General features: G+C 44.2%; 1 protein-coding gene across 1 annotated transcript; it reads left to right on the top strand.

Annotated features, from left to right (window-relative positions):
• The first annotated feature begins 4,536 nt into the window (after positions 1 to 4,536).
• LOC129496698 (proteasome subunit alpha type-1-like) lies at positions 4,537 to 5,656 on the top strand. The gene has a single exon (XM_055304902.1). The coding sequence runs from the start codon at positions 4,537 to 4,539 to the stop codon at positions 5,395 to 5,397; it is 861 nt and encodes a 286-aa protein (XP_055160877.1). The 3' UTR covers positions 5,398 to 5,656.
• The last annotated feature ends 6,310 nt before the right edge of the window (positions 5,657 to 11,966 follow it).

Below are 11,966 nucleotides of genomic sequence, written 5' to 3'. Positions count from 1 at the left end.
AAGAGGAGCCACCCCATCCCGGGCCCCTGACAGGTCCTTATTTCATTCTGTCCCACTTATCACTACTGCTAGTAAATCCTACTTATTTTCCACCCACGTAATGTCCGCAGCCTCACAGATGCAGGCTCTGAGCGGGCCTTAACCTGCTATGCTGACGGCTGGATTGCCAGTGCCCAGAACGGAGCTGGGAACTGCATAGGTAGTCTGATAGTCAAATGAATGAGTGTTTTGTTCAGAGCTTCATCCTTAATACGGAGAAAACTGCATGGCACAAAATAGAAACTGCCTAACTGAATTTGGAAGGAAGGAGGAGAGGAAATAGATTCTGGATGCTTCTCTCAATATGAGACTCAGTAGGAGAGAAAATGGAATGGCGTAGGTGCAAAATGAAACAGGGGAAGAAAGCACCAGGAGAGAAATGCATGACACAGAGCAGGGCTGCAGGGTGCCTATCAAAGTTTAAGGCCACGATTCCATCAGGGCCCCTCATCTCTGGGACGAGCCTTTGACCACCAGCCACGTACAGCCCACCCTACACAGATCAGTGAGTAAACAACATCCATGTAAGGACCTCGAAAGGGCCCCATGGCTCAAGGTCTCCCTTATGAGCAAAATACACAGCACTGAGGGAGCAAGGCCTTGCAGCCCCAGGCACCACACCTCACACCTGGCAGTGGCCACCCCCCGACACCACCTGCCCCAGCGAGGCATCTCACAGCAGAGTATTAAGAAGCGTGGATGCTGAGGTGACCTGGCTCTCCTTCACAGCAGGCATGACAGCTTGGGCAGGTCACCACTATCAGAGCCTCAGTTCCCATATCTGTAAAATGGGCCAATAATGGGGCACCTGGGTGGTGCAGTCAGGTAAGCGTCAGGCTCTTGATTTCTGACGGGGTCATGATCTCAGGGTCAGTGGTTCGAGCCCCACATCGGGTTCCACACTCAGTATGGAGTCTGCTTGGGAGTCTCTCTCTCCTCTGCCCCTCCTGTTCATGCTCTCTTCTCACTCAAATAAATTTTTTTAAAAAATAGAAATAAAATGGGCTAGTAATAATTATTGTACCTCTCTTGTGGGATGCCATGAGGGTTAAATGAATGCTTATTTGTGAAATAGCAGAACTGTGCCTGACACGTAGGAACCCCCAAGCATGGCTACTTGGGGATGGAAGCTCCCGAGGTCACCTGTCCCCTGTCCCGCGACACCGTGTAATCATCTCTATTACGTCCTCCGCATTAGCCAGACATCACCCTAGGCCCTTTACACACACTATTTTAGTTACCCCCGGTAAAGCCCCAGCAGGCAGGTATCATAAGTGAGGAATACAGAGGGAAGGCTTGCCTAAGATCACACAGTAGCAAGTCTCAAAGCCAGTATTTAAATTCACTCCATTCTGGCTTTAGATCAACGTGCCAGTAAGTCAGTAAATGAGGAGACCCGAAGACCGCCCCGCATTGAGAATCAGCGAGAAGACCCTGCGTGGGGAGGCCAAGGCCAACGGGCCCAGCGCACCCCTCCCTAAAGACAGCTCGTTTTATGTAACCACTTCTAACCTGGTTACGTCCTTTTAAAAAATTAAAATTACTCCCCAGGGCACTTCAGCCTAACCTTCTCTTCAACTGCTTTATTAAGACATAATAAAACACCTAACCCAGATATTAAAGCCTTGCAGAAAGGCCTGCCTTAGCCAGCCGCTTGCGTGCACTTTGTCCCTGGCAGGCTCAGACTTCTGTGCCCCACGTTAAGGGGGAAAGGCTAACAAAGGGTAGGCCCAACCCGGCCAATGTTCATCAGTAAGAGGTGATTTATTAGGAGAAAAAGAGAACAGCCCGCTTCCAAGAGATGGCCCCTGCAACCAGCTCCACAATTAAAGCTGAACTCTGCAATCTTTGCATTTAAAAGGAAATCGGTGGTATCGATCGAGTCCAATAAGGCAGCCACCTATGAACACATTACGGATCCGACTACTGCAAAACATGGTTTTGAAATAAAATATATCAAAATCGCTGGGAGCGTTCTACGGCCAAACATAACTGGGTTACCCGATGGGGAAGCTAAAGAGTGCTCATTTTATCAAGGGAATGGGGTGCAAACACTTTGAATGAGCTCTTTGCTGGTGTTCCTTGCTCTGTAGTCCCCGCTGCTGCCAGTAATTTGCTGGAGGGTTGATTTAACAGGGAGGATTTGAATGGATTCTTACTCCCTTTCCTGGGGTTGCACACAGCAGTCGATTAAGTTAGTGCCAAAACCTTAAAAGACTCCAACCAAGGTAATCAGTTTAGGGGGATTTAGGCCACATGGGCTCCAGATCTGGTTTTGCAAGGCAATTGTAAATCTCCAGTCAGCTGGGTTGAGAATTCCGCCTCTTTGCACCAGGAGGAAATTCAGTAGTGATAGGAAGGCTGGCAGACTGGGGAGTTACCTTCCCAAGTTAGCAGCATCTTTCCAGACCCGCACTGAACTTCAGTGTTAATAGTTTTATCGGTCTTAGGGAGGTTGAATCGCAGTAATTAAAGGGTCATCCCAGCTCCCCAATCCTAGTGTACACAGGGATATTTAAACATGTGAGTTTCTATAAATTATGCAGAAACAAAAATGTTAATGCCACGTTGAAACTGTTGCATGAAGATCTGCTCAAAGAATTTGTTTTTTTCAAGAGTAATGCAGATTTGGAAAAGTCAATCAAGCCAGGCACCAAAAGCTGCTTGGAAAAATACTTAGTCTCAAGCTATGATATTCCTGGCAAAACGTGGTTTCTTGTTTTTGTTTTTTGTTTGTTTTGTGTTTTTTTGTTTGTTTGTTCATTTGTTTTTAGGAGGGAGCCCCTGGGAAGCCTCAGAGAAGAAATGATTTTCCATGTGAAGTGCTGAAATGGAATTTCAGGTTTGACTTCATTATGTGGGGGGCGTGGGGCTTTTACGTTGCTTATGGCTTCATAATATGACCTCGCAGTATTTTCATCCCATGACTAGGGTTTCCATTAAATCTGATGCAGGGAAAAAAGAGAGGCCTCAGAAGAAGAACCAAAGAAAAGCACAGGAAGTTTTCATATCTCTGAACAAAAGTGAAGGGGATGAAAACCGTAATGCGGCCGATCACTCCCAGGAGCCTGGTGAATTGACCTCAAGGGTTGAGTAGCTAAATTACAAATAAAAGCAAAACTAAATAAGGAGAAAGACGACTGTACACTCAAGTGCCTTGTTTTGCTTTTCAAAATATGTAAATCCATGCATTCATCCAATAAGTAATTTTGGAGCACCTGCTATGTGTTAGATATAATACTGAGGACAGAGCAGTGAACAAAATAGATGAAAATCTCTGCCATCCTTAAGCTTACACATTGCAGGGAACGATGATACACAGGTAACAAGAGGGGCACCTGGGCGGCTCAGTTGGTTAAGCATCTGACTCTTGGTTTCCACTAGAGGGAGAGAGAATCTCAAGGAGACTCCCTGCTGAGCATGGAACTCGACTTGGGGCTTGATCTCATGATCCATATGATCATAACCTGAGCTGAAACCAAGAGTGACTTAAAACAGGCTGCAGCCAGCACAGTGAATCTTTGAATTACATAAAGGTGCCTCATTCCGGGTGGATTAATTAGAAAACATGTCCATCCCTCCCCCTCCCTCTCCAGATACCAGGAGTGCTGGAAAGGCAGAGTGTAGGCTGGATTCCAACCTCCCTCAGCCTCCCTCTTTTGTGGAGAACACAGCTAGTACTTGGCATCACAGAGGTTTATAGGTGGTCAGGAAAACCTTCTGGGATAAGATCTGACATGGATAAGGAAGCAAGACATTTTGGTATCTGAAGGAAGAGTGTTACAGGCAGAAGGAAGAAGCAGGTGCAAAGGTCCTAAGGCATCATGCCCCATGTATTCATGGCAGAACAAAGAGGGAGGGGGGCTAGAGTGAAGGAGTCATATTTCCTTCATCTGGAATTCTAATTCTAAATAAGACCTAGGTACTTCCATTTTAGTACGTGTGAGACCTAGGTGGCTGCTGCAGACCTGCTTTGAAGAGAGATCTTCCTCTTTAGTGATCAGATATTAAGTAAAAAAAAAAAAAAAAGAATAAGAAAAATTTCAAACTTGTGTGGTCTTGTTTCTACACGACAGACTGACAATCCTGACATGATCCTGGACATTCATCAGCAAACGCATACTGAAAATTTACTATAAACAAAGTCCCATGCCTGGCAAACAAGTAAAAAAAATGAGCACTGCTCTGGTGATGCCTATAGTACACTGTGTGAAGGGGGGAAAACAAACAAGCAGAAAATTTAAATAACAAACATTGTTGAGAGCTATAAGATAAACAGCATGTGTGGGTTGCAGAAAGCAGTGAGGCATGGAGGAGGTTATCCACTTTAGACAGGAAAGGCTAGACTGATTTCTGGAGGACTGGCAGGCATTCTTGAGAAGGTGGGGTGAGTCCTGGCATAGAGAGGAGCAAAGATGCTTAACCAGGAAAAATTTTCATCTGTTGGAAGAGCAAGAAGCCTAGGATAGCCAGAAATGTGCATGACGAGGAGAGATAATGGAGAGATACCGGAGCAGTCTGCAGAACCAAAACTTGGTGGGTCGGCAGCGGGACCCGCGCCGGAACCATGTTCGCAACCAGTATGACAATGACGTCACTGTTTGGAGCCCTCAGGGCAGGATTCATCAAATTGAATATGCAATGGAAGCTGTCAAACAAGGTTCAGCCACAGTTGGTCTGAAATCAAAAACCCATGCAGTGTTGGTTGTATTGAAGAGAGCACAGTCAGAGCTTGCAGCTCATCAGAAGAAAATTCTTCATGTTGATAACCATATTGGTATCTCAATTGCGGGACTTACTGCTGATGCTAGACTGTTATGTAATTTTACGCACCAGGAGTGTTTGGATTCCAGAGTTGTATTTGACAGACCTCTTGCTGTGTCTCGTCTTGTATCTCTAATTGGAAGCAAGACCCAGATACCAACACAACGGTATGGCCGGAGACCATACGGTGTTGGACTGCTCATTGCTGGTTATGATGATATGGGCCCTCACATTTTCCAAACCTGTCCATCTGCCAACTATTTTGACTGTAGAGCCATGTCCATTGGAGCCCGTTCTCAATCAGCTCGTACTTACTTGGAGAGACATATGTCTGGTTTTATGGAGTGCAATTTGAATGAACTGGTTAAACATGGTCTGCGTGCCTTACGAGAGACACTTCCTGCAGGACAGGACCTAACTACAAAGAATGTTTCCATTGGAATTGTTGGTAAAGACTTGGAGTTTACGATTTATGATGATGATGATGTATCTCCGTTCCTGGAAGGTCTTGAAGAAAGACCACAGAGAAAGGCACAGCCTGCTCAACCTGCTGATGAACCTGCAGAAAAGGCTGATGAACCAATGGAGCATTAAGTCACAAACCAGTCTATATGTGTATTATCAAATATGTAAGAATGCAGGAGCCCTTACTGATGACAGTAATCTATACTTTGAACCAAAAGATGCGGCGTGGTCTTCTGGTATGTTTTAGGAATCGGTCCAGATGTGTTTTTCCCAAGTAACTTGTCTGAACCATATAATGGTGTGCATTTTTCTTTGAGAGGGTCTATATAATCATTTTCTAGAAAGTATAGTTATCTGTACTAATGTTTTTATATGAAGAACATAGTGTCTTTGTGGTTTTAAAGACAACTGTGAAATAAAATTGTTTCACCTGCCTGTGTAAAAAAAAAAAAAAAAAGAACTTGGTGGGTCTTGCAGCTTCTGGGAAAGAGCTTGCAGAGCTTTTCTATGTGCAGTGGGACATAGGCAGCCACAGAAGAGTAGTAAGCAAGGGAGTAAGGCAATCTATCTTTTCATGTTGCTACACTTGACCATCCCTAGGGAAGAAGTCCCCAACTACCTTGGTCTGTTAGGACTGCTCTAACAAAAAAACCAGACGAAGTGACTGAGATCTCATCATTCTGAAAGAAATCCCAGAGAAGAACCAAGAGCAACGTGCCAGAAGATTGGGTTCTTAGCGAGGACCCTCTTCCAGGTTAGGAGATGGTCATCTTCTCATTGTGTCCTCACATGGCAGGGGGCAAAGAGAGAAGCCCCAGCCTGACTCCAACTTTATGCCTTTTGTTCTGCCTATAATTATGAAAAGTATCCTCTTTCATTGCCAAAAGTGTTTTGGTTTGGACAAAAATAAATAAATAACATGATCCCCCACACAGGAAGGACCTCTCTCACCGAGTCCAATGCAGAGTTTCCTTCCAGTGTTGGGATAAGTTACTGTTTCTTTAGTTGAGCCCCAGATAAAGTAGCAGCTCACATTTAGTGGCCGTGCTGTATGAAATACATAAATCATTAAGTTCTAGAATGGTTGTATGAGATACCTGAAGATGATAACGTGGACTGGGGGTAAAGATGAACCTCTTCCATTACGTGCTTATTCCAGGCAGAAATGCATTCATTAGAATTTCTGGCAGCATCAGCTGCACAATTTAAATTGTTTCTCTCTCTCTTGCTCTATCTCTCTCTCCTCCCCACCCCACCTGCCCCATGGAGGGGTCACAGATGAATTGTGGTAGGCAAACTGTAAATACAATGAGACCAAACCATAGCTGTCTCATGAGGCTGTGAGATTATCCATGAAAAACACTTGCTATAGTTCCTGACATACAGGAAGCATGGGCGGGGGGGCTCTTGTTTTTGTCATCATTGTAAATCTGAACTATTTTCTTGGCTTAAATAGAAACCAATTGTTAGGGCAGCTGGGCTGGCTCAGCGATTTAGCGCCACCTTCAGCCCAGGGCCTGATACTGGGGACCCAGGATCAAGTCCCACATCGGGCTCCCTGTGTGAAGCCTGCTTCTCCTTCTACCTGTGTCTCTGCCTCTCCCTCTCCCTCTCTCTCTCTCTCTCTCTCTCTCTCTCTCTCTCTCTGTGTGTGTGTCTCATGAATAAATAGATAAAATCTTAAAAAAAAAATAAACCAATTGCTAAATAAAAAAAGCAAGCAAGAAAGAAACCAATTGCTCATCATAATTGGTATCTCTCCTTCTATTTAGATATTGGTATATGTAATTTTTTTATGTAATTTTCTCGAACAGGATTCAGGCAAAGTCAAGATGGCATAGCTGAGACTAATCTCAGAAAAATTTGTAATTTACAAGGATAGGAGTTTGTTGTTTGTTTTTTTGTTGGGATTTTTTTTTTTTTTTTTTTGGTTGGAAATGGCATTCCCGGCGAAGAAATAGCAAAAGCAAAGAAATGGAAAAATGAAAGTTTGTGCACTTCAGGAAATGGCTAGTAGTTCTAGCATGGTGAGGGCATGTGAGTCACAAAGAGGGATGGCTACAGAAAGGATTAGAAAGAGTGACAGGGGCCATTTTGCAAAGATTGTTGAATGCCAGGCTATGAAGTTTGAATTTCACCCAATGGGTGTGGGGAAACTGAACATATATAATGCAATGGAACAACATAATTACAATGCTTGATAAATAAAGCTATAATATAAAGTTAAGAGATATAAATAGAGGGTAAGATTGGAAGCAGAGAGACTGGTTAGGTGGCCACTGGGAGAGAGGTAACCAACTAAACCATAAAGGAAGAGAATGGGAAAAGAAGAGATTAATTCACTCAAATAATGTTCACTGTGGCTTCCCTTCTCTCCAAGCCTCACTCTGACCCACTCTCCCATCTCATCTTGCATCTGATTAGAAGAGATGATCAAATCTGATCAAAAGTGAAAGATGGAAAAGTCTCAACGTGTTTCCTCTTTTCACATGTATTGATATAATAATGGCTACCATGCCTCGAGTACTCTACATGTCAAACACTATCATAAGTGCTTTATTTTTATTAACTGGTTTAATCTTCATGAGGATTTGATGACATTGTTGTTATTCCCATTTTGCAGATGACAAAACTGACCCACAAAAGATTAAGGAGCTGGCCAAGATTGTGCATTGAGTAAGAGGGAGAGCTGGATTCAACTCTGAATCCAGAGCCTTCCCTCTTAATGTACCCTTTCCTGCCTCCTGATGTAAAGAGCTCAATCCAGATGGCTTATTGGTGAGGAATATACATGATATTGTGTACGGATATGCACGATACGACATTCCACATCTTCAAGCAAGGGGGAAAAACCTGTTTTTTAAGACCAATATTATTTTTAAGAGCATAGTCAGTCACTATGATTTCTTTTAAGGAATTATTTCTAGTAAATCCATTAAAAAATGGTTTCTGTTCTGCCCTAATATTGGTTTAATTCTATCAAGAAAGCTACAAGGAGCAAAGATGGGGAGATGGTATCGATGCTTCGTTGTCATTTTTTGCTTAGGGGATTGTGTGTCCTGGTACCCTGATGGAGACCTCTCTCTCCCACCATGCCCTGGACAAGAACTCAGATTTTCACAAACCAAAATCTCTCCAACACCAAGAGCAGACTCTTCCTCCAAATCCCAATCTCTCCCAGCACCTTCCCTTCTCCATCTTCTGAAAGCCATCAGATCTCTAGGATTCCAATGACAGCCCAGCTATTGTACTGTTGACAATGGCTGCCCATTCTTCTTAAAACATATAGTATTGGCACATCACAATGAGGCTAATAAACAAGAGCAGGCTGAAAGGAATAGATGAAAAATGTACTCAGTTATCTTCCCCCAGATGGCTCTACAAAAGCCTCCATTCCACTTGTGCCTTTCTGTGCATCGGGGTGTGTCTATGCATAGATACACAAATCCCAGTAGTCTCAGGACATTCATTTTTGTGTGTCTTGAAAGCTGTAATACCAAGATGAAGAGGGAGGTATGGGGCCTGGGGGTGGGAAGGGCTTTTTGTTGCTGCTGTACTTTTTGCCAAAGCTAAGAGATTCTTAAATGACCATATATAAACCTCATCCTAGTATGGTGCTATAATAAGCATAATAATTATAAACATAATTTTCTGCCTTTCTTGCCATTCAAAACATGAGTTAACTTACTGAATTCAACTATGTTTCACCTTAATTTTCTCCCAATGGACTATAAGCTTCCTTTATTCATTCAAGAAATAGTTATTGACTTCCTAGTATGTACCAGCCTCTATATGACTCTAGAAATCTAGAGGTTAGCAAACCAGATGCACATCCTGCCCTTCATGGAGCCTACAGTCTAGTGGGAGGGCCAACTCTAATAAAGGGAAATACATAAGTTGTTACAGAATTAATCTGCAGTAAGTTCTACTTTAACGGACTTCCGTTGTTTTTGCATCTCTGGATCTCTGGGGGCCATTCTCTCTTTACTAAAGCAGCACCTTGCTTTTTTGCTCCCCCCGCCCCCCCCCCCCGCCAGGTGTGGTAGGTTGACCCCACCCTGCATAGGCCCTCAGGCTACATACATTCTAGGCAGTGCCTCCAGCCTCTGTGGCTTGTTCCAAAATGAGCAGGTGGTACGTGTCTACCCAGTGACAAGAGTATTGTGGGAACCAGTGGAGCAGAGATGTTCTGCTGAAGGCCTCCCTGGAATCTGGGCCAGGCGGAAACTGATGAACAACTAGAAGAAAGCAGCCTGGGCATTGAACATAGATCAAGACTTTGTGACACCTGAATCCAGCTGTGCCTGCCATCCTCCCCTCATCTGCTGTTACATGAGTCAATGAATCCTTTTTTTTTTTTTCTTTCGTTCTTTTTGCTGAAGTCAGTTTGACCTGGTTTCTTTCATTGCAATAAAAAACACCCTGATTAGGGGCACCTGAGTGTCTGCCTTCCATTCAGGTCATGATCCCCCGGTCCTGGGATCAAGCCCCGCATCAGGCTCCCTGCTCAGTGTGGAGTCTCCCTCTCCTTCTGCCCCTCCCCGACTTGTGTGCACTCGCTCGCTCTCTCTCTCTCAAATAAATAAATAAAATCTTAAAAAAAAATCACCCTGATTAAACAGAGCCACAAAGAAAAAGTACAGGATAACATGAGATCAAATAACACAAGACTGGGTTGTATCCAGGGTTGTGTGAAGCTCTGAAGTATGAGTGACAGCGAGCCAGCTGAGGAGGCGATGGACTTGAGGTTGGGGACCAGGTCTTGGCTACTTCATGACTCTTTCCCTAGTGCCTTCCACAGAGCACAGAACGAATAGAAGACTAAAGTATGAAATACCAGTTAGTCTCTCATCCCCATTTAGACCAGCTTACTACGGCCACAGCAATCCTGCATAACAAACCACTGTTTATTCTCACAGCTCTGTGGGTCAGGGCTCCGTGAGGTGACTGTGCCGACCTCAGCTGAGCTCACTCACATATGTGCAGTCAGCAGAACGGAACTGGAATCGATGAGCAGCCTGACTCTGTTCCAATGTCCTTCATCCTCCACCTGGACCAACAGGCCAGCCCAGGGACGTCATTTTGGTGGCGATGGCTGCACTGCAAGAGGGCCAGTCAAATCACAGATGCATTTCTTAGGACTTTGATTAGACCATGCCTCTAATATTTCATTAGCCAAAGCAGATGACACAGACAGACCCAAGGCCCAGGGACAGACAAATGTATTCTGTCCCTTTAGAGAAAAGGACAGCAAAGTTCCTGCAAGATGCATGAACGCAGGGTGAAATGAAGTGTTGGAGCCATTCGTGCAATTGACCGAGCCAGAAATGATTTCAAGCTCAGAAAAGCTAAGTGTGTAGTCCAGATATTAAAAATTTAGAGTTTACTGTCAAGAAAATAGGTGGTTCATAAAAACAATGAGAGAAGCTTATAGGTGAGAGATTGCTCAACAGAAATCTTCCCCTAAGAAAAACTAGATGTGAGACCAAGTAGGCAGTAGTTTCCAGCCAGTTTTCTTTAGTATAATCATTTTCTAGTAGTTCCACACAACTTTAGAGCAAATCACATGCCTGAAATCCAACCACAGAAAACACAGTGTTTGTATCATTCTGTTGTTGCCATGAAGCAACAAGTCAGAGTTATCAGGATAGCCCATTCAAAGGAGTCGCAGCCCATTCAAAGGAGTCGCAGAAGACAGATCAATGAGGCCACTATTTGCAAAACCTTGGGTAGAGTTTCCAGAAATGACCAAGGATAGTGATGCACCCAGGCACTGGCACAGGAGGTAGGGCTGTGCACCCTTACAATGAAAATAAAGGGACCTATTAGCAGAACCCACCAAAAGCTTTACTTATTGGGGAGAGGCCATCCGACGTGAGCTGAGAACAGATCGAGGAGAAAGAGAAAGAAAACAAAGAATATTAACTACCCCAATTCTTTTTTCTTTTTCACCCTTCAATCTCCTCTAAGCTCATCTTTCAGCTGTACCCAACCAGAAGCCAGAGGTTAAAGGGAGTCCAGGTGATGTACCCCACGGAGGTCATCATCCTGGGGCATAGGGCCCAAAGAGAGGGTGGAAGATGAAGCTGGAATGTCAGAGACTATTCAGGCCATTTATGTATAGTTCTAATAGAACCTCTGTCATTTGATTTATCTGCACATTATTCATCTGAAGTGGTCAATAGTGTTAGTTACCAAACATCCCTGGCTCTCTGCCTCTTAACAGCATGACAGGACTGCACTGCTTTGTCTCCTGGTATGAGTGGGCCCAGGGGAATATTTCTAGCCAATCCGCAGGGATGAAAGTAATGTGAGGCCCTTTGGGACCAATTACTTATTTACTAGGTTAAGACCTTCAAAACTCTCCTTTTCCTTTTCCATAGTTACCAACAGCATTCCAGATAACCCACCAGAAGGGGATCCCCACATAAGACAATAAGTAGATCCATCCTCCACCCAGCCACACATCAATGGATGTGTAAATAAGAAATAAACCAGGGGGTGCCTGGGTGGCTCCGTTGGTTAAGCATCTGCCTTCAGCTCAGGTCATGATCTTGGGGTCTTGGGATTGAGCCCCACCTCAGGCTCCCTGCTTAGTGGGGAGTCTGTTTCTCCTTCTCCCTCTGTCACTCCCCTTACTTGTGCTCTCTCTCTCTCTCTCTCTGTCAAATAAATAAATAAAATCAGAAAGAAGAAAG

Source organism: Nyctereutes procyonoides, unplaced genomic scaffold (assembly GCF_905146905.1).
Source record: "Nyctereutes procyonoides isolate TBG_1078 unplaced genomic scaffold, NYPRO_anot_genome, whole genome shotgun sequence".
NCBI lineage: Eukaryota > Metazoa > Chordata > Mammalia > Carnivora > Canidae > Nyctereutes > Nyctereutes procyonoides.
Note: the sequence above shows the minus strand (reverse complement) of the source record. Positions and strands in the feature narration are given on the sequence as shown.

What these genes read in the sequence shown, in the direction of transcription:
- LOC129496698 (XM_055304902.1), top strand. Translation starts at nt 4,537, where the DNA reads ATGGAGAGATACCGGAGCAGTCTGCAGAACCAAAACTTGGTGGGTCGG.